The sequence below is a fragment of the Xiphophorus hellerii genome, chromosome 15, assembly GCF_003331165.1.
Source record: "Xiphophorus hellerii strain 12219 chromosome 15, Xiphophorus_hellerii-4.1, whole genome shotgun sequence".
Lineage (NCBI taxonomy): Eukaryota > Metazoa > Chordata > Actinopteri > Cyprinodontiformes > Poeciliidae > Xiphophorus > Xiphophorus hellerii.
Genome location: NC_045686.1, coordinates 8,002,957 through 8,026,425, shown reverse-complemented (window position 1 = coordinate 8,026,425; position 23,469 = coordinate 8,002,957). Strand labels below are relative to the sequence as shown.

At 39.0% G+C, this 23,469-nt stretch overlaps 2 protein-coding genes across 2 annotated transcripts; one reads left to right on the top strand and one right to left on the bottom strand.

The window, feature by feature from the left end:
• Nucleotides 1–3,102: 3,102 nt before the first annotated feature.
• LOC116734062 (apolipoprotein B-100-like) lies at nucleotides 3,103–17,796 on the top strand. Its single transcript, XM_032585190.1, has 26 exons — nucleotides 3,103–3,217; nucleotides 3,492–3,536; nucleotides 4,349–4,461; nucleotides 4,562–4,707; nucleotides 4,858–5,005; nucleotides 5,375–5,527; nucleotides 5,625–5,749; nucleotides 5,889–5,974; nucleotides 6,072–6,519; nucleotides 6,602–6,716; nucleotides 6,799–6,945; nucleotides 7,038–7,249; nucleotides 7,343–7,562; nucleotides 7,654–7,827; nucleotides 7,913–8,110; nucleotides 8,209–8,376; nucleotides 8,816–9,021; nucleotides 9,167–9,337; nucleotides 9,428–9,558; nucleotides 9,647–9,848; nucleotides 9,940–10,112; nucleotides 10,202–10,377; nucleotides 10,475–10,590; nucleotides 11,099–11,472; nucleotides 11,584–16,283; nucleotides 16,404–17,796. The coding sequence occupies exons 1-26, from the start codon at nucleotides 3,103–3,105 to the stop codon at nucleotides 17,520–17,522; spliced, it is 9,981 nt and encodes a 3,326-aa protein (XP_032441081.1). The 3' UTR covers nucleotides 17,523–17,796.
• A 1,729-nt stretch (nucleotides 17,797–19,525) lies between these two features.
• LOC116734067 (rho-related GTP-binding protein RhoB-like) lies at nucleotides 19,526–23,448 on the bottom strand. Its single transcript, XM_032585201.1, has one exon. It carries the CDS (start codon nucleotides 23,415–23,417, stop codon nucleotides 22,794–22,796), a length of 624 nt encoding a protein of 207 aa, XP_032441092.1. The 5' UTR covers nucleotides 23,418–23,448; the 3' UTR covers nucleotides 19,526–22,793.
• Between the last annotated feature and the right edge of the window lie 21 nt (nucleotides 23,449–23,469).

The window sequence follows — 23,469 nt, the reverse complement described above, 5'->3', positions numbered from 1 at the left end:
CTCCCTCAATATAGGAGTCTAGTACCTGGTTCTGCTGGTACTGACATCCCAATATGCCTCTCACATCATCTTAGTCCATATTCTGGTGGGATAGACATATTTTAGAGACAAAGTTTCCTTACTATCATATATAAACCCTGCCAATTTATGAAAGGTCATGGGGCGAGTAATGCACAGAACAGGATACTAATACTTTGAGAAAATTTGGCTGAGCTAGCATGTAGATTTAGTCAAATCTATGTAACTAATGTGCTCACCTTTCTCTTTAAGGGAATACAAAACTTTAATGAATCCCTGTATTCAGTGGAATCCAACACTAATTTGCAGTGGGCACACAATGAAACCTCGATCAACTCAGTAAACTTTATTGATGTGAGGACATCTCACCCAAATAAATTAGTTTACTCATGCACAACTCTTGCAGACATTTTTAACGCCACTTTGAGGCTTAGCTGTGCGGGTTGGGTGGGGTTGCGGCTGTTCTTCTGAGCAGTGGATGCTCTTATGTGTACACCAAACTTAAAATAATCAACCACACTTTATCTGTTATTCAAAGTTTCAATGTTCATAACGTGGGCTTCCTTCTATGATGCATAGTGTAATCTGTTTTTACAGTGCTCAGTGCTGAAGTCACTCTTGTGCAACAACAGACAGACAGTCCTTCTGTGCTGATTAACTTATCTTGGGTTCAGTTTTGCAGTAAACCTGATCTCACAGCAGCCACAGATTTTTTTTTTCTTTTGAGGTTAAAGTTCAATTATGCCCTTATTAACCCGAAAGCCAAAAGTGTTGCTGTTGGTATTTTAAAGATTTGTTAATTTATACAATTATAAATGTTAATTTATATTTCTTAAAATGTACTCACATCCCATGTCATGCAACAATCGCATGCTTTAGTGGTTTTTAATCGGGATCTTATGTAATAGATCAACACAAAATATTTCATAGCTATGAGGTGGAAGGAACCAGAATAAAGAAAAAGAAAGGAATCCCTTCTATAATAACTTATGTTTCAACAATTGAATAAGTGATAACAACAATCCAACTCCTAAAACTTTTACTACAGAAATGTGAAAACATGAAACCTTCAAAATCTCAAAGTTTTTCTCAGCTGTTGTGTTTTGCATCATTTTCCATCAACCTGCTTAGACAATTACTTTGTAGATATAAGACAGTTTGAACTGCTTAATAAACTAGGTTTAAACTAAATAAAAAGGAAAAATCTGAGCATAGAAATATCTTCTAATTGAAGGTTTGTCCTCTTTTCCTCTTTGTTTGGCTGAAAGTAATCTTAAATGAACACGACTCTTTTATACCTTTACTGTTTAAAGTAACAGTCTTGGTTTGTTGTTTGGGAGCCTTTTTATTTAACAAGGTTCTGCCATATTTCTACCCAGACACAAACCAATTTTCTCAGTGGTCGTTTTCCCGCTTTCGATCCAGCTTTTAAGTCGATTCCACAGTTTTTAGTCCGATTGAGGTTCAGGCCATTCCAGGAGCTTATCCTTTCAAAAACCAGGGTGGCTGGGTGTTTCGGATAGCACCACTTTGTGCAAGTCTCAGCCAGTAAGTTGATGATTTGATAAGGTTCTGTTTGATCCAGATAATGCAAGAGGAACCTCCTGAATTATAATTTATGATCAAATCTGGTTCTTTTAAGCCAAATGGATAAAGAAGAAATATTTAATTAACACCCCAAATATAAGAAACTATTTGAACTATTTATGTAAATGTCTTTTAAAGAGATAAAATATTTGCTTCTTTAATTATAAATCCAATGCACATTTTCTTTAAAGAGCAAAAAACTTGCATTGAATTCAGTGCATTGCAAAAGTATTCATGCTCGAACATTTTCCAAATATGTCATTGGGATTTGCACAATTCCTTTGGTAAATCAACACAAAGTATTGCATAATTAGAAATCAGAATAATAATTAGAATGTGTGGGGAAAAATATATTGATTTAAACATGTTTACAAATAAAAGCTGAAAATATAGCAGGTATATGCAAAACCACCTTTGTCCAGCTGCAAGTTTTTTTGGGCATGTCTTTCAGCTTTAACCATTTAGAAACTCAATTTTTTTTCGTATTTTCTGCTTTGGCAAAACAAAAAACTCAAGCTCAGATCAAATTTAATGGACAGTGTGTCTAAACATCAGATTTGAAGTCAAAAATTTAAAATCGGATTCACGTGGATATGTTTTAAACCTACATATCACGTCTTTAGCAGCCTCTAACTGGTGTTTCTTCTAGGATTGGCCTGTATTTAACCCCTATTGACTCCCCCATCAAGTCCTGTATTGGTTCAGCTACACTTTCCCTGCTAGTATAAAAATCAGTCAGGATGAACCCACAAAATGTGCTCTACTGTGCGCTGAAAACCTTCTCCGTGCAACAGATTATGACTCAGGGGTCGATTCTGCGTCAGTGTGCTTCAGACTCTTTAGCAGCTGTAGGTAAAAGGTTATCATCCCTTTCTGTAAAAAAAAACCTTCTTTGTTGTTTTCAGAAATATCAACTATCAATGTAATCACATTGTATTTGACCTATAATTCTTCAAGAAATAAATGTAAAGTGTTGTTAGTTTCAAGGTTTGCTGAAGGAGTTTCTTGAACATCTACTTTGAAAAGTTTAAGACCCCTCTGCCTGAAGACAACCTCTGCGACTTTAAAATTAAAAACGAAATTATAAAATTAATGTCTGATAAATCTATTTGTGTGCTGCACTTTGAGGAAAACAAGCAATAAAAGTTAGGGATTGATAATAAATTAGCCATGATATGACACTGATCTGATTACATGATGTTCTGATTCCTTTCATTTAGTTTTGGGGCGAATAGAAACGATTTACTAACACATTTCTAGGAAAATAATATCTCGAGCATTCTCAATTAATAAGCCCTAAATAATCCTGAACCAAACATAATAAAAAAGGAGGGATTTCACACAATAATACTGAAAACCCCCAGCCAATGCTGACAGACAAGTCTGTTTTACCTTTGGCCTGCCACAAGGACGGCTCAGACTTTGGAACCAGGGCAAGTTGCAACCAGTCATATACTGTAAGACTAGGATCTATAAAAGCCCACAGACACACACATAATGATTAGTCTTCAGAGAAAGAGGGAGACTCTCCACATCCTGTCGGAGCTAAAGCCCATCATGTGGGGTAACAAGCTCTGCCTTTTGCTGCTTCTGGGCACCTCTACCCTTGCCCGTAAGTACACCGCTTTCATGTTGCGTTTAATAATAATTGAAATGTATCATTCATCGGTAGATAAAACTGAAATCAAAAATATTGGCTAAATTTTATTGTTGTGTTTTTAAAAATTTTATGGCCACAGGGTTTGTTGCTAAATTGTTAGGGTCAACTTAACAATTAAACAGGCATCTATTTTTCCAACAAACACATAACTAAGTAAATAATTTTAGTGTTAAAAATTTGATTATTGACCTTGCTTGCCAAGCTGAACTTCTGTCTTGATTTTCAGAGCAAGATGTAGGAGATTTGGAAGAACAATCTCCAGTTTGCTTTTGTGAGTTGTCTTACTTTTCTTTTATTTAATCAGTTTTGTGATGAGACGTAACCAACTTATCAAACAGACAAAAAGGTGAAAGTTTTGATGGATGCATCCGTGTGTATATTATATTATATTATATTATATTATATTATATTATATTATATTATATTATATTATATTATATTATATTATATTATATTATATTATATTGTATTGTATTGAAAAGAAATGTTTTGTTATTATTAAATTTAAACATCAGATTATTTAATCATCGAGAAAATTATTAGGGGTAAAAATAAATCCACATTTTGCTTTCCCTAGATTATTTTAAGAAGTCAAACTGATTATAATGTACTAAATAATATGCATTATAATTTAGATAACTGGCTAGTTTTTGCTGAATGCATGCAAATAGAAATATAAAATTGTTTTATTACTGCACATAAGCTTGACTACAAAAATGTTGCAACGTTTTACTATCTGAAACTTTTGCAAAAATCCTAATTTAATAAAATTTTTAGGTTTAATTCTTTTCACTGTAATTTATGAAGTTCACCTCTACGTAGAAAATTAAGAGCAAAAAATTTATACTTCACAAGACTATAGTGTGTATATCAGCACATGCTACAGTGCACTAAGAAACAGATAAGAAGGGAGTATAAAAATACATAATTTCTTATATACTTTTCCAAAACTTGTAATGTTGTAAGTTTGTTTTAATTTCATAAAAATCCTAGTTTTAGAGTAGAACAAAATATGTATATGAATGATTTTGTTTATGAAACAACACTAAAATCTTCTAACTGGGTCATTTGAACTGCTTTCAGTGGCCAAAAGATACAAGAACTTCGGACGGTTTGTGTACAACTATGAAGCTGAGACCCTTAACAGTGTAAATGGAGCATCAGACGACAAGAGTGGACCCAAAGTCTCCTGCATAGTAAGTCTTAAACCTGTAGTTATAATTGGGAAGTCTAAAAGCTCATGTTACTTTTAACGTGTAACAGAAGTAACAAGAAAATGTTTCATTTGCTGCACAGGTTGAGATTGATGTGCCCCAGACGTGTCGTTTCATCGTCAGAACAACAGATTGTTCTCTCAGCGAAATCACTGATGTGGACCATGAGGGGAACCCAGTGTATCGTCCCGCTGCTGGTTCAGAGGATTTCAAAGCTGCAATGGCAAAGTAAGTAAAGTTGTTATCTGTCCAGGAAAGATTTCTTTTATTGTCTGTGTTCTTGGGTTCAACATCTTGGCACAGTCACCAAGAGATAAAAAAAAAAAAGCTGATGACCCAAATGCCAGGTTGGAACTTTAAACCTGTACTTGTTGCCAGGAACATCTTGAAGATTGCAGTGGAAGGGCACACTGATGTCAAGCTGTTCCCTGAAGAGAGTGAGCCTGTCAACATCCTGAACATCAAGAGGGGAATCATCTCCACTCTCATGGTGCCTGAAATTAACAAAGAGGAGACCAAAGAAATGGTACACAGACTTCTTCTTTTTTTCCCCTATTTAATATTTCACTCTTTATAGCTTCCAATTATTTCATGCCAAGTGGAGTTGATGAAGCTTGTGATGTGGAGTCATGCAAAGATAAACAAGTTGCACAATGGGTTGATAAGACGCCCCAACTGGGGGTGATAAATCATGCCCTGTAATATCGTGTCCTTACAGCGACAATCTCCAAATGCAGGTCAAAGTCCGAGATAAGTTATCGCCTTTTCGGCAACACCTGCTTCCATAATCGTTCAGGTTCATTGATTATCTGATTTAGGGACAGAGGGAACAGTTGCAATCAAACTCTGGCAACTTTGTTTTTGAATCCTCACAAAGCCTCTTGTCGTTTTTCAGCCCACCGTACATGGAGTGTGCTCCTCCGACTTCACCATCAACCTCGGCTCGGACGCCACAACCGAAGTGACCCTCAGCAGGGATCTGTCCAAATGTGATGGCTTTGTAGCCCGCAGACAGAACACCAGCCCTCTGGCCCTCATCTCTGGCATGGTGAGAGCTCCTGCTGCTACTAGCTAATGTCTATATCACCTACATAAACAGTGCCTAAAGAACTAGTTTTGATCTATTTAATGTATTTTGCTTTCAGAACTACCCTCTGTCCAAACTGATCAGCAGCACTCAGACCTGTAACTACAAATTTGACAGCCAGAAGAAGCACGTGACCAGTGGATCCTGCACAGAAAAGCATATCTTCCTGCCCTTCTCTTACAAGTAGGTTTTCTTTTGCCATGCTCCTTTTACTGTAGTAGATGACAGATTTGAAAATACATAGCTTTGAAAATTGTTCAAAAATACTTTCCACATTTGATTAAATACTTTTTTTTTTCATTTTTACCATTCCTGGAAAAAGGAAAGAATATGGAATTTCAGCAGTAGTGAGCCAGACTGTGACGTTGAGAGAAACCTCCAAGATCAACGACAGAATCTTTGACCACAGTAAGTGCTTCATTGTCCAGAGCATTAATTTAAACAATTACCAACCATATTCACGTTTCTGTAGTATTTTAATCAATTCGGTTCTAAACCTACGCAGATGAAGCTTTCAAACTCCTGTCCATGGATGTTACTGATGACAAGTCCCCGGTGCAGACCAAGGACGCCGTTATTGCCACAATGCAGAAGCTGAACACTCTGTCTGAGACCAATGAGGGTGAGGAGCGTGCCAGTCTCTTCCACAAGCTGGTGTCTGAACTTCGTGGCCTGAATGCCGATGTCCTGGCCTCCAATGTGGATGAGATGATGTCAGTCTCCAGTATTCTTACCTGGCAAGCTCTGGTTCAGTGTGGCACCCCAGAATGCACCAGCGGCATGCTGAAAATACTCAGAAACTTTGACCATGCTGCATATGACGTCGATGCTTTCGTCTATGCCCTGGGAATGCTTTCAAATCCCTCCCGCCTGATGGTGCTAGACATGCTGGCAATGGCTCAGTACAAACAGAGCAAACCCATCATGTATGCTCTGAGCAATGCAGTCAAAAGGTATGTGGGAGAAGTTGAACACTCAGTTGTAATTTATGCTTTGAATTAGTATCTAAACAGTTACTTCTTCATGTTTCTATAGACTGTACAAAGCTGAGGGAGTCACCCCAGAGATTACAGCTGTTTATGAGTACATGGCGGACCTCCTGGGCGCAGACTGCGCAGGCGAGAAAGAGCTGACCTTCCTAACCCTCAGGGTAGGTAACCATCTGTAGACATACCTGTCAAAATAAAATGTTAAATATAAAAACTAACATTTACTTATGCTATTCCATCCAGGTTGTTGGTAACATGGGAGATGCAATGGAAGCAGCTAACCCTGAAATTAAGAACATCCTGCTGAAGTGCATGAGACAGCCTGCTACCACTTTGTCTGTGCAGCTCTCAGCCATCCAGGCCTTCAGGCGCATGTCTGTGACAGATGAGGTAACACCAACATTTCTCAGCATTTCCAATTTTGTAGTGACTAAAAAATACAGCTACTTTGAAAATTAACCACCTGCTGTTGTTTTGTCCAGGTCCGCTCCAACATCCAAAGGGTCAGCCAGTACCCCAAGGGCGCCGTGCAGAAGCGCCTGGCCGCTTACCTCATCCTGATGAGAGATCCTCAGGACAGCGACTTTGACATGGTGAAGAAGCTGCTAACCCAGGAGCAGAACACGCAGATCAAGGCTTTTGTGTCCTCCCACATCCACAATATCATTAACTCAACTGAATCAGAGACAAAAAAGTGAGATTTTCTTATTCTGTGCTTTATTTTACTGAGGCACCATGAAGTGCTTTGCTAAATAAACTAACTATAATGTAAATACCTTTTTCTTAGACTTGGTGACAGAATCCTCCAAGCTTTGGGGAACACTGACATTTCCACGCACCATGACTACACCACAAAGTCTCGCAACTACCAACTGGGCATTGCACATAAGAACACGGAGGCCAGTATTCAGGGCAATGTAATTTTTGATCCCAACAACCAGTTGCCAAGAGAAGTCCTGTTGGAAACAACGCTGAAAGCTTTTGGGTACAGCTTGGATATTTGGGAGGTAAGTATAGCTCCCTTACCTGTGCTGGACATTTTTGAACAATCAATACCCATTCACCCTGACATATAAGCTAAATTTGCCTTCCACATAGTTTGGCATGGAGGGAAAAGGCTTTGAGCCGACCATCGAGGCTCTGTTTGGCGAGAACGGTTTCTTCCCTGACACCATTTCTAAAGCTCTGTACTGGGCTGAGGGCAAGATGCCACCAGAGATTCAAGAAGTTCTGGAAAAATGGGTTGCCCCCTTCAAATCAGGAAAACAAAACGTATGTACTTATTTGTATTCAGCATTTGCTGCTAGCTCAGTTTGCCTGAACTACGGTGTATAACAGAGTTGCTTTTCTTCCTAAGGTTCCTGAAAACCTTGTGGGAGAAATTGTTCGCAACTTCAACAAGCTGCTGAGCAATCTGCAGAATCAAGAGTCTCCAGAGGCTATGGCCTACCTGAACATCATGGGAACTGAACTGGGTTACATCAAGGGCAATGATTTGAAGTTCATTATTGAAAATGTAATCATCAATGCAAGAACTTTCATGCACCATTCCAAGGTATTGTTTTGTACAACAGTTTTCAATATTTTCTAACATAACTTTGTTCCTAAATACAACAATCCTAGAGCTCTAAAACTGTTTGTTCTTCCTTTCAGTTTAACCTTAATAGGTTCTCGAACTTTGACACAGAGATGTTTGCACACTACATCTTCATGGACAACAAATTCACCTTGCCAACAGCATCTGGTTTGCCCATGACGTTCGCTCTGTCAGGCACATTTGCTCCTGGTGCCAAAGGAGGTCTTCACATTGCCCCAAACATGGTAATGCTTTTAATCCCTGTCCTCCAAAATATACTTTTTTCATTGCCATTTCATCTCTTCTTATTTTCATTTAGTACCTGCGTACTTCAACTATAGCGTATTTGTTGTTGTTAAATATTTTAATGAGTTGTCGATATAAATGTGTTCAAATCTCTTAAAAATGATCATTTATTAGAGTAGGTCAGGACTAGACTCTATGAAAGTAACTTTAAATCATTGGTTTATTATTTCAAACTGGAACATTGTTGGCATGAAATGTCTTGATGTAGATGACAACATTTCATTTCCAACATTGAAAAAATACAAAATATCAAAAGATGAAATACAGAATGAGGAACTCTCTCAAAAACATCTTAAACATACTCTGAAAGTTCACTATGGTTATGGTTACAAACAAGCCCAGGCTAGGAAATTTTATGATGTCTGTTTTCATTCACAGAAGGAGCTGGTCTTCAGTCCCTCTGTTGGAGTTGAGTTCATGACCCAGATGGGAATTCACTTCCCTGAATATGTTGCCTCTGGTGTTGAGCTGCACACCAACATGTTCCACGAGAGTTCCCTCAAAGCCAAGATCACCATGGAGCAGAGAGAGCTGAAGCTCTCCATACCAGCTCCTAAGGACACCACAAAGCTCTTCAGAATCAGGTGACCGTCATAGTTAATAAAATTGATGTTTTAAGCATTTTAAACTATACAAGTTAGAATTACGTGTACTGTGTCACCAAGTGATACATTCCAGCTCATTGTTTTAGGTGATTAAACCTTTCCTGTTGACTCTCTTATTTTGCAGCAATAAAGTTGTGATTGTTGATGCTAAAAAGACCACAAGGATTCCATACAGACAGGGCGGATCAAAGTGCAGAACTCTCTTCTCTGGAATCAAATACTGCACCAACATGCTTTACTCCAACGCCCGTGACAAGAACACTGCTCCCTACTTCCCCCTGAATGGAGAGACAGCGTAAGACACAGTTTGGACAACCCTTGTTTTTCATTTGCATTCACATACCACAATACCTAAAATTAGTTTTTATGATTGCTTCTATTTTAGTTTTGCCCTTGATATCGAGCCTACTGAAGATGTCTCTGAATACACAGCCAGCATTGCCTATGAACTTCTCCGTGAAGGAACGGATGGCAGCCAGAGCGTGGATTCCTTGAAGATGACCCTGAGAGCTGAGGGTATGATTATTTTGTTGAAGACTTTACATGAGATTCCGCATATTTGCACCAATCAAAAATAAAGAGAATATATTTTTTATAACTTCAGGTGCTAAGCCCACAGAGGCTACAGCTACTATGAAGTACAACCGGAACAGGAATGTCTTCACTACTCAAATCCAGATACCTGACATTGATGTTGAGGCTGGGATTAAGATTGGCTTGGCAGATAGCAGTGCAGAAGGCAAATCCCTCACCATCGAGTTCTCCAACAAGAATGTGCCACAGCTATCCCTGATTGGTCGTGCCAAGTGAGCAAACCCAACCTCCAAACATACACAACATTGGTTTTCATTTTGATGTGCACATGTGACAAATTTTTATTTTTATTACTCTTTTCAGACTTCAGGCCATGGATGATGGGTTGCTCCAGGTTCAACTTCTTGTGCCAGCGCTGAAGATGGATGCCACCCTTGGTGCTACTGTAACCAAAGCAGATGGGCTCACCTTGCAGATCAAGAGTGATGTTAAGCTCCCAGAGATTTCCTCCATGCAGGCGGTCACCTTCAAATATGGTAATAAAAAAAGCACTGGTCATATTTAGAGAAAGGTAATTTCAGATTTCAATCCCAAATTTAAATACAAAACTATCGTTGTATTTTAGGTGAGAAGGAAACTGAGGCCTATCTGACATCCAATGTGAATGCTGACACAAAGATCCCAGTGCAGTATGCTGAAGCCCTCCAATCATGGCTCAGTTTGCTTGCTGAGGACCTCTTGGAAAAGAAGGTTGTGAAGACCGACATGAAACTCCGTCATATCGTCAACAAAGGAATTGAGGTGAAAAGAATAAAATCCTACTATAGTTTGCTTGCATTGAGTTTATGTAACTTCTACATATTGGCTTTAATTTTTGCTTTGTATGTGATTTGAATAGGCCACCAACATCTGGATTGACAAAATGTCTGGGGATTGTATTTACCTGAAGACTCTGATGAACAACATTGGCAATCTGGAAATGCCATCAGTGCCTGAAGTCTTATTCATGAATTTGTAAGTAACTTTACATGAGCATGTTCACAAATATAGTATTATAAAAAATGTATTTTGTTCCTTTAGCCTTTTTCTGGTTTTGCTCTTTTGTCACACCTATCAGTCTTAGATTATCAAACCAGAGATAATCTGATATGAATGATAAATGTAATTTTCAACTAATTTTATTTATTAAGAGATAAGAGGAGGTTTTTTTTGGTTCAGGTCTGATTTCTGCCAGAGCTGTAGAATCATTAAAACCTTTCTATAAAACATGTCTGACAACAGGAAGAAGGCTCATTGTCCAGTTCAAGAAATTTAAGAACAAATGAGAATATTGTGGCACTCTGAAATTAGCTTTTTGTATTTACTGAAGTCATCTTTGTCTGATATTACAATTTACTTGATGATCAGAAACATTTAAGTGCAGCAGACGATACCTGCATCTGCATTGTCTTGAATAAATAAAAGTAGCCTGCCTATGTATAATTGTGGTTTAACATGCATCCTGTTTATAATGTTTCACCAGTGAAAGCAAACTCAGATACCAGTTCAACCAGAACCGTTTCATGATGACCATCCCTCTGCCTCTCGGTGGAAAATCTTCTGAGGAATTAGGCCTTCCACTTGTTGTCAGAATCCCAGGCTTTTTTGTGCCCCAGCTGCAACTGGACGTTGACCCACGGGAAATCCAAATTCCAAGTTTCACCATCCCGTCTGAACATGATCTCACTCTACCTCTGATGGGACTGTTTGAAGCCTCTGCCAAGGTCAACAGCAACTATTATGACTGGGAGGGTCTGATTACAGCTGGCAATAACACGTCTAAGTCTCCTGAATACGTGGCTAGGTTCAGTGTCATGGCTGAAAGTCCAATCAAACTGCTCTCCTTCTCAACTGACGGTAATTAAAATGTTTTCTTCTTAAATAAATAAAACATTGGCTAATTTTACAGAACCAGCATTAAAGGTGACTCTTAACTAACTACTACTGTACCAATTTGCTTCATTTTAGGTAACACCAAAATCACAGACACAGAAAGGGAAACTATTGAAGTCACACTCGATGGATCCCTGTCACACATGCTCATAAACACACGTTTCAGTGTGCTGGAAAGCATTTCTGTCACAGACAATGTACTGACAACAGGTCACTATAGCATCTCTGCTAATGCTGCTCCAGTGGGTCTTGACACATCTTTGACTATTACCACCCAGTTCACTCTTGACTCAGACACTTTCCTTGGAGATGTTAACACAGATGGCAGTATCTCCATTGGGTCAAACATCGCCACCACAAGTTATCTCTACACCTTCTCTATTGAACCAGCCAAGAATAAAGCAAAAATGGACAGTGCCCTGATAGTAAATTCTGGCCCAATGAAGCTCTCTCACAAGATTAAATCAACTTATGAAAATTACGAATTTCTATTTGAATCAACCACCAGCATGGATTTTGACCCGGTTGAGCACACTACAAAAATCAATGTTAACTACAAGGATGTCAAACTTACCATCCAGTCTGAGTCTGTGACCAGGGCTCATGAGAGGATGATTCGTAATCAGATTGCCTTCTCCATGTCTGACGGACAAGCTTCCCTTAGAATTGAGAACCAAGCTGAAGACACGCAGAACCGTGTGTACTCCTTGCTTACTGGAACAATGAACCCATCTGGTTTGGAGATCAATGCTGATGCCTCCATGAAGATCTTCTCTAGCCTCGCTTCTCACAAAGCAACCTTGTCATTGAACACAAATGGCTTGACCACCAGCTGCACAACAACCGCCCAGCACAGTCCATTCACATTTGAGAATATTTTCCATGGTGGAATTGGCGCACCAGGTGCCACACTGTCTCTTAAAACAAAGGGTACCATTCAAGACAACATGGCTGAGCTCAATGTTGAGGGAAAGCTTTCAAGCACAGAAGTATATTTCAACAGCATGTATGAAGGCAGCCTGTTTGACATCAGTGGGCGGAACAGAGTGAACCTCAGGCTGAACGAAGATGGGCTGGTCTTCTCTAACAACATGGTTGGATCTTTTGGGGAGATTAGGACCGAAAACACCCATTCCTTGTCTCTTACATTAAGATCTTTCACCCTACAAACCAAAACAGACAACTTCCTTGACAAGAGCAACTCCTACATGCATGACATCACAGTTAACATGGAACGCTTTACAGCCTCAGCTATGGTGAAAAATGAACTAAAAGTGATAGGAGTCAACTTTGAGAATGATGCCAAATTTAAGGCAGAACCCTACAACGTGGAGCTGGCTGGGACACTGAAGGGAAGCTTCTCAGAAGAAGAACTCAAGCACATCTATGAAATCAAGTTTGTTGACTTAGTCCTGTCTGCAAAGTGCAATACCAATGGAAAACTCCTGGGATCACACATGACACATACCACTGACATGGAAGTTAATGGTCTGACTATCAAGTTCAGTAATGTGGCCAACATCAACTCACCATCTCTTCGTGTGGACAGCACAGTTAAAACCACTGCAGCACCCTTCACACTCATTATTGATGCCATTTTCAACTCAAATGGTGAGGTGTACCTCTTTGGAAAACATAGTGGTGAACTGTACAGCAAATTCCTCCTGAAAGCAGAACCAACAGAGTTTGCACAATCACTTGAGTACAGAGCCTCAACCAGCCATGAAGTGACAGACAGACCTACCGTGAAGACCAACGTGAACAACAAACTCAACAGCTTACTAAACCTGGAACAACAAGTGGTCACATTGGAGTTGACGTCCACTGTAAACGAACACACCTTCAGACAGATGTTGAGTGCCTCTAACAATCCAAAGAGAATTGCTGTTGATATGAAGGGAGAAGTCTCAACTCCCCTCTTCAGCGAGTCCAGCCAAGATTACACCATCTCTGGATTTGTGAAGTATGACAAGAACAGTGACAGCCACTTCATTCAGATCCCATTTATTGAGCACCTTCCCACAGTTATTGAAAACATGAAAAGCACAATGATTAAGCTAATGGACCTCAGTATTGAAATGCTCACAGAGGTCAACACCAAGTATGAGATCAGTGCTAAGTTTCAGGCCAAAATTGAAGAACTAAAGGAAGCAGTTGACAGTTTTGACTTTAACCTCTTTGTCCAAGATCTGAAAGAGTTTATAACATTTGTGGGAAATTTAATCATCAGACTAACAGACCAGCTCCCTACTGACAAAGTTATTAATCTGCTGACATCTATCAAGGATACTGCTGGCGCTGAACTGAAGAAATATGACATTCCAACAAGGGTTAATGCAATTTATAACAAAATAGAAGAGTTCCTCTCCAACTATGAGATTGAAAAAATAATTGGGGCTATCATGGATGAGGTTGTAAAAATTATGAAGCAATTTCAGATCAGAGAGAAGCTTCAACAAACATTTGATGTTCTCAGATCAATTGACATCCAGCCTCTGTTTGACAAATTTATGGTGCCTGCAAAAGAACTTTTGAATGAGCTTTATTCCTTTGACTTCAAACTGTTTATTGATGATTTGAGTGACTTTTTTACAAGAACGATCGAGAAAATTAAGTCCTTTGATTATGATTCTCTTGTGGTGGAACTGAAAGACAAAGTGGCAGAGATGAGCAAGATTCCTTGCTTTGGGAAACTGTATGGTGAGTTCAAAGTTACTTCCCCTCATTACAAACTCAAGACCACAGCTGAGCTGGAGAACACCACAACTGCACCAGCCACACCAGAGTTTAAAGTAAGCCTGAACTCATGGGCTGCTTCTACTCTTAAAGTGCTAGACTTTACTGCAGTTGCTTCTGCACATTTTGCTGCTCCCAAAATGAGCCGTCTGACCATCTCGGAATCCATTAATGTTCAGCAGTCATCTTTCACTCTTGACCACAAGGGCACAATGAATTTTTATGGCTTATCAGCTCAAGCCTCTGGTGAAACCACCGCAAAAGCAACAACAGAGCTCTATGTGGCACAACTTGTCAACAGTGGATTTTTTGCTCTGGAAAATGGATTTTCTGCCAAAATGGACACTGCCTACAAACACGATTTCAAGTTTCCACCCCTCAACATCCTCAGTGAAATGATGATTGATCAAAAGACTGTCTTTGGACTTGAAGATGGCAGCATTCATCTTACCTTTAATAACTTGGCCAATGAAAACTACAGAATTTGGGATTTCTCAGATGAAGCAAACCACAAGAGTGACCTCAAGATAGAAATGGATCTCCAGAACATCAAAGTGACTCTCACTGGTAACACCAGTAGCAGTCTTTTAAATGTTAAGGAAAGTTTTGATGCTGATATCAGTATTTTCCGCCATGTCTTGATTGATGCCAAGTTGGAGACTGATACACCTTTCATTAAGGGCAGTCTGGCAGAGCTTAAGCTTCATGCTAAGACTGAAGACATGAAAATTGATTTCACTGCATCTCACAATACAGAACTAGTTGGCAACATTGAAGGAACCCTTTCAAACTCTATACTCACTCTGCTCTCAGCCACAGAGTTTACATTTGATACTCAGAACAAAGGAAAGGCCAAGATTGCCCTTCCATTCAAGCTCTCTGGAAAAGTTGACCTCCAGAATGATATTGCTTTTACTTTGAGCTCGGAAATTCACAGAGCAAGCTGGACCAGTCTGGGCAGGTTTAATCAGTACAAATACTCACATTTGTTCTCCATGGACAATGGTGACAGTGAAATTACTATCCAATCAGAAATCAATGCCGAGGCAGATCTTGACATGCTGAAGAAACCCATCACTATTCCTGAAATAACTCTGCCATTCCTTGACATGAGGACACAAAGAGTGGAGAGCTTTTCTTTGTGGGAAGACACTGGCCTCAGCAACATCCTAACCACAACTCAGCAGACACTGGACATCAACACCAAACTCAAATATGTTAAGAACCCTGAGATGATCACAATTAACATTAATCTGGATCCAGTCATCCGGGCCATTAATTCCAACATGAGGACCCTGCACAAGAAAATGCTCATAGGGAAGGATAAGGCTGCCACCATTCTTGCTTCATCTTATGACAAAGCAATGTCAGAGTATGAAAAATACAGCATTGAGTTGCCAAAAACCGTTTTAATCCCTGCCTACAAAGTTCCAGTGATGAATGTTGAGATGTCCTCCTTCACAATTCCCCTGCCTGATGTCACACTTGTCACAATGCCCTCACTGCACATCCCATCTGCACTAAGCAAGCTGACTGTTCCAAAAATCACTCTGCCTAAGATTCAGAGCATCAAGATCCCAGTGATGGGTGATCTGACTTATGAGTTCTCAATGGTAACAGAAATGATCACACTTAAAACTGATGCCAGCATCCTCAACCAGGATGGCCTCAAGGCCAAATTTGATGCCTCCTCAATGTCTGGGTTTGAAATTCTGACTGGAAAGATTGAAGCCAACACCAACGTTAACACAGAGGGAGAATTTAAGGTGGCCTCTCTCCTTTCTGTACAGCACTCAATGCTAGAAGGAAACCATGAGAGCACCATCATCTTGAGTTATGAAAATGTAGAAACATCTGTTAGCAACTCAGCAAAGATCAATTTGCCTTCACTCACTATGGAAATCAAACAGGAAATTAAGGGAAATCCAGTAGATGGCATTGTTGTCTCCATGTCCACACCTTCTGCAGGACTCATTGGTGTACAGATGCAGACCAAGCGGCCAGCACAAGTAAAAGCTAGACTCTACGGTCGCTACCCGGTAAGAGAGCACATATACATTTGCTCATTAATAAAAGCTTATTTTCTGTTCATCTAAGATATATGTTTAATTTTTTCTTTTCTAATTTCATGTTTTTGTTTATGCTTGTCCTCTCAACAGACTGAACCAACAACAGACATCAACATCTTGGGTCTCAAAATGTCTGTAATGGACTCTGAGAAGCTGAATCTTCAGACAACCTGGAATATGGAGATACCGTATGAGATGATGCTGGGATTTAAGAAACAGGTGCCAGCATCCATGGAAATGGTCTCTGATGCCGCTGTGAAGATGAACAACAAGATCAACAGGCTTGTTAGGAGTCTCAAGGGGTCATTTGAAAAGTTAAGAAGGCAGGGTAAAGCAGTGTTCAAGAAGGCTGTTGAAAAACTGTCTGATGTTACTTCTTCTGACTTTATGACAACTGTCACAGATAAGACCATTCTGATTCTCAAAGATTCCCAGAAGAAGATTGAGCTTGTTCTTGATGCTGTGATTAAATTCTTGAGACACACCAAGTTCCAGATCCCTGGCTATGACCGAAGGCTCTCTGGACTTGAGGTCTACCAGGAATTCAACACTTTTGTTGCTGATGTATCTGAAGAGGCTGTTGAGAAGCTCCCTGAGTACTTTGCCACCATCTTTGCATCAGTTTTTGATCACATCCAAGCGGTAGAATTCACCATCCCTGGTTCTAACATCATTGTCACTGGTCAAGAACTTTTTGATGACTTAATGATTGCTTTGAGAAAAATTCAGAAACAGCTGATTGTTAGCATAAGAAAACTTGGAGACATCCAACTGGACGACATCATTAGGAAGTTCTCAAAATTCATGCAATTTATTGTTGAACAAAGTGAAAAGTTTTTCCAAACTCTAAAAGCCCCAAATGTTGAGAATATCTCCAGCTTTGTGATGGATGCATACCATGAAGCCAAGAACACTGGTTGCCTGGCCAGTGTTGCCAAACGGGTTGATGAGATACACATAATCATTAAGGAATATCTCAAAACTGTGATTGATAAAATCCACAGCATCACGGCTGATATGTCAACTTCACAGCTTAGAACAGACATCCAATCCTGGATTGACTTATCCGTTAAACGCATCAATGCTTTCCACAACAGTGTCATTAGGACCCTCAAAGAAAAAAGCAAGAATGTTGAATCATATGTGAGAGTAAGTGACAGACAGATAGAGGTCGACATTCCTTTGCCATTTGTTGCCAAATTCAACTAACTCACCAATGCAACAAAACCCACAAGCAAGTATTTGAATTAACTACCTTTCTATTACAACCAACCAACTGAATAGTTAATTTATTGTCATAAAAAAGCTAAACTCTACAGTCATATGGATGTCTGTTTTTAGTATGAGTCTTTGTGCTGTTTTTCTGCATAATTTTGTTTTTTTTCATGGTGGACTAAAATTTTTTCTGATCCAACTCTGCATCCTTTGTGTCTTGTACTATTTAAACCCTATGTGGCCACCAATAAACTGTTTGTACTGCATATATCTCTGTGGATTTCTTAGACCATGCACTGTGAATAATCTTTTTAATTCAGTTTATGACTGTAGCGTTAAGTCATGTCCATCCAGTTTGTTTCAATTTAAACTAATCATGCAGATAGATTCAAATCCACATACATTACAGTCAAATTTTTTAATAATAAAGTCCAATTCAGTTGATCATAAAAAGCCAATGGATAAAAAAAATTGCATACAGAAGCCCAGTTGATTACTCTGACACTGACTGTGTTGTCATACTGAGCAACCATCTGAAGAAAAACTCCTGCCTTTTAACAGGAAGAAACCTCCAGCAGAAGTAGCCTTGGTATCAGCATATGCAAACTGTCTGATGGTTAACAGAACAGGAAGTGATCACAGAAATAACCAAATCAGAGCTCAGAGTGCTTTTGCTAGGAAACAAAAATAAAACTCTTTTCAGGAAAGAAATCTAAACACAGAAGCAGTGGGTTGGTAGTATCTTTTCTGACAATATGCAGTCTCAGACAAAGGTATGCATATCCCTTGAATCTTTTCATATTTAATCAATTTACAATCACAAACTGGGAAGTATTCTGTAATAGACCAACACATCATTGCCTTTAATTGCATAATGAAAAGAAGAAAGAATACATTGTTTTCTAAGCTTTTCTTGTAAACTCAGATTACACAAAAAACACCTGTCACAATCTTTCACCTTAAAAAGTCACATTATGAATTATGTGGGAAATTCTGGAAGAAAACCTGTAATAGGCTTTTAAAGACTTTAGAGGGAGGTAGAGATCCAGCAGGATAATGACCATAACCATACAGCCAGAGCTGCAAAGGACAGCTTTAGTTTAAAGTATATTCAAGTGTTACAAACCACAGACTTATCCAACTGAGAATCTGCGTTAATAATTGAAAGACCTTTTGTCTGTGAAAATCACCCAAAATGTGGGCAAACCTTTGTCTCTAGTGGAGCAAAACGGGTGAAGAAAACCCCAGAATATGTACAGCTGTCATTACAGGGAAAACAGTGGGTTCAGAAAACCATGTACAATTTTCTTTACACTTCATAACTGTGTGCCAATCTGTGTATTGGCCTATGATATAACCTTATATTGAAATCACAAGTATGTAGTTGCAACATGATAAAATGTGCAATGCATGAAGACTTTTGTTGAGACATTTTAACTTGTTGCAACTGTAAAACTAAAATTTTCTTTTATTTTGGATATCAGAAGTCAGTCTACAGTACACTCCAGCCATTTGTCCTTTATGCTCCCCCTATGCTCAGATCTATATTTAGTCAAGACTAAAATAGTATCTGTGGCATTCATAGTTCTTCTTATGAAACAAAGTGGAAGAAAGACATGCACAGTGTCTGCTTGGAGGCTGCTAATAGAAAACAAGCAAAAGAATGAATTATTTGTGCTGTATTTGAAAGGTAAATTAAATTATTCTTTTATGTATTTCAGATTAGTAGTAATAGAATAAAAATATCATGAAACTATGTTTTGCTTCTCAGGTCTGGTGTAACCGTAAACAATAAATTACTTTTTTTCAAAGTTTGAAAGGTTCTTTTTCCTGAGTCATATTTACAATACTTAAGCTAATAATCCTAAATATGAAATAGTCAAAATATATCAAAAGAGATATAAATTCAATAAATCAAACATAGTTCTTTGTATGTTTCAGTATAGAAAGCAATGTTGATGTATGTGTAAGTAACATGATTCAAAGAAGTCAAATTTAAAGGTTCATGAAAAATCACTTTATTTAGATTTCCACTCTTTCCTTCTTAACAGGCACCATTTTCTCCTCACAATATTTCCAACATACCTTTCTAGTACAACAAATACCCATAAATAGAAACATCTCGCACATTCATTGTTGTCCTTTCTCCACATTTTAGTAAAAATAAAGATTAGAAAAACCTGCAGAATTCGATCCGTGTAACGTTGCTGTAAATCAGAGGCACATCAGGAGGGCCTTTGTGGGAAAATCAAGCAGTTCAGCACAATGCATTCCTGTTGTGTAGGTCAGCAGAAAGCCCAGCAACGGAAGACAGTGGGGAATGTGACTTTTACACTATTGTGTCTCTGGGTAGATTCAGAAAACACTTACTGCTTAAACCCTGGAACATGCAGATGATTTCTCAGCAGCAGAAATAGGATGCGTTTCACAAACTTTCTCCCCTTAAATAGATCGTAAAAAACACAAAGAGAAATTTCCTGAATCACCAGAACAGCAACAGTGTCAGTAATCGATGTAAAAAGCTTTTATTTGAACAAGCACTCCCACAACCACACAAGAGGACAGTTACACAACATGTGGAACAACAGATGAGCTGAACTTATTTCACAACAACCGAAGGTTAACTCAGATACATTAAATTCCATCCCATGAGCTTTCTGACCAAGTAAATTTAAAGTACATTCATAGTCGCAACGGAAGATATTTAGATTTCTGTTTCGTGACTTAAAATACTCCTGATGCAGTTTACGTGTTACAGCAGGTTTATCGATTCACATTTAATTTTGACACCTTAGTACAGGCTGGTGTTACCAGAGAAAATATAATCAGTCTTGAAAAACACAAACTGATACACTGAAGTGCTTTGTTAATGCAAAATACAATTTATCTGAACCCCCCGCCACACACACACACAAATAAAAATTGGATTTCTGTGACTACTAAAAGAAAATGTGCCCTTACAAGATGCCAAATCATCATAGTAGTTTCTAAATAGGAAAGTAACAGAATAATCACCCTGAAAAGCTTGGCTTTAACTACTGTATATATAACTTGGTTTAATTGTGCTGTAAAGCAACAGGATTATGTACCAACTAATCAATATGACCAAAATCTGAAGGTATTACTGTAAACTTGACACTAGCCCTTTACAGGACAGACCTTGAAAAGAGTCAGGTATTTTGGCCTTTTTTTCAGGAACATGATGGAATTGTTTTTTCCTACTATGTTGCATAAGAACTATTAGACAAACATGCCAGGGGCATTGATCGTACCTGCTTTGGCAACTAACAATTTAAAGTAGAGCTTCATGGCAATAGGTATATCTGAAGTCAAATTATCAATAAAGGAACAAAGAAACACATTTTTCTCACTTTCCACATTGTTTCCCATCATCACCTCCAACCTCTAAAGCTTCAGTGTCTGCATTATTAAGATCTTTGTGCAGTGCAAGAATAAAAAGTCAATTCAAGCTATCCAATAAAAAATGCTTATCAAAAAATGCAACTTAAATACTTGGCACCTGAAAAAATACTGCCTGCCAAATAGTTGATCTAAACACTATCGCACACACAAGTAAGGCAATCACAATTGCAATACAATATACTGTCAAGCTCTAATTAAAAAGTTTTGACACTCTAGTGTGATTTACTTAAACAAAAGTTGGTTACTCAGCCTAAATAAATTAATTCTACTCACATGAAGCCACTTTGTGGTATTTTGATCTGATCAGGGATCATAATCTGTCATATTTCATTAGTCAGTCAGAGCAAATGCATATCAGAACCAGAATTAATGGAAACATGGTGTGACACAAAGTCCTTAGAAATATAACATTTGTCTAAATTAAATTGAAGGAGAATGGGACCAAACAGCAATAAATACAACGTTATGGAGGGGTGAACAGACATGAAACCCTCTGAAGCAGCTCCTTTATATACTGTATGTGCTTTAAAAGACCTTTGGTTAAGTAAGCTGTAAGGCAACACTTGCTGAACTAAGCATGGGTCAGTTACTGATGTCAGGGTATTAAAAAATTAACAAAAAACTAAAAAAAAAAAAAAAAAAAAAAGAGTAAACACACACACCTAAACCCACTAAAATTTGTCAGTACTTTCCTATAATTCAAAGTCCTCTTGAATTGATTTCAGACAAAGTGCACTGGCTGTATGAAACCAGGAGTAATGCAAAGCTGTCCCTACCTTACATGCTTTTCTACAAACTCCTGCTCAGCTGGCTGAAAGCAGGTTACTATGTTTTTTCTCATACTTGCAGAAAAGATAAACTAGTTATGAGCTGGCTAGCAAGTACATTTTAGATTTTAGTTTGATAGTGTTAAACATTTTTGTTTAGTACCACAAAACCTGGCTATGCACTCTAATATGTACTTCCAAGAGTAGTACAAACTGGTCAATTTGACCACCAAGGACCACGATTTTATGAAAAGTAAAATAAATTTCTATTAACTCTTTAGAAAATTTAGGTGTTACCGTTGACCCCAAAGCTGCTTAAGATATGTGAAATAATCTAAATTCTGGGGCAAAATGCAATGTAATTCTGCGATCAAGTAAAACAGTCTACCTATTCTCAGCAGCAAGACATGCTAATCCTTCATTAACATAAAAGCAACAAAAATACTTGTTCAAGACTTTTATCTGGTGCTTGTGTTCCTCACCCACCCTGTCCTACAGTCACCCTGGGCAACTGCCTAAATCAAAAACACTGATTTTAAGTGGAAAAAAACAAACCCAAACCAACATAAAAACACTATACAGAATACCATATGAATTTCTTTGAATTATAATGATTACCGTGATGTGCAATTTCACAAACTCGATGCAGATATATTGCAACACAGTTCAAACATAAATTACTGAGTGCAGATTTTCGGTGAAACAGTTAATGTAAAAAAATAAAAAAATACTTTAAACACAAAAATAGATCAGGTTTTGCAAGCCAAAGGTCTTGGCTTGCAAGCCAGCCTCAGCTAAGGCCACACTCAGTGAGCAGAGGATAAACTTCTCCAAATATAATGAAACAATTTGTGGTTTGTTGTTTTTCGAACAGACTAGGATCATGTGACCCAGAACGAAGATGCTCAAACCAGTGCATTACACACCAACACCCACATGCAATCGTGCTCTGAACAATGCTTTTGCAGTCACTGGTTTTGGTTCAGCTGAAGGCATGTCCAAACACAGACCCCCAGCGGAAGGAACCGTCTTGTATGCTGCAAAGGTCCTCCAGACCTCGTAATCCACAGTTGACTCACAGCATCACACAGCATTTGAAACAATCCCCCGGTGTGGAGCGTTTCTGCAGGGTAGCCCGTGTTGCAGTCTCGAACACCTCCCAGATGCCCTCTTTGGTCCTGGCGGAGCACTCCAAGTAGTCATACGCGCCGATGCGCATGGCCATCGCACGACCGTCCTCCGCCTTCACGGGCTCTAGTTTCATCCGGGAGAGGTCGTTCTTCGTGTTCTCGTCGTTGCGCAGATCTTTCTTGTTGGCCACCAAAATGATTGGCACGTTCGGACAAAAGTGCTTGACCTCAGGGACCCACTTTTCGGAGATGTTCCCCAACGAGTCCGGGTTGTCCACGGAGTAGCACATGAGGATGACATCAGTGTCCGGGTAGGAGAGTGGGCGCAGTCGGTCGTAGTCCTCCTGTCCGGCCGTGTCCCACAGAGCCAGCTGGACCTGCTGGTTGTCAACCTCTATGTCGGCCACGTAGGTTTCAAACACCGTCGGGACGTAGACCTCGGGAAACTCGTCCTTGCTGAAAACGATCAGTAGACACGTTTTCCCACAAGCGCCGTCACCGACAACCACAAGTTTCTTTCGCTGGACAGCCATCTGGTTCGCTTCTTGGGTTTTCTTTAAACGCGGCATCCAAAGTAACGTCTGGACAGTCTTTCGCTTCGGCTCTGCTTTTAAACTCGTC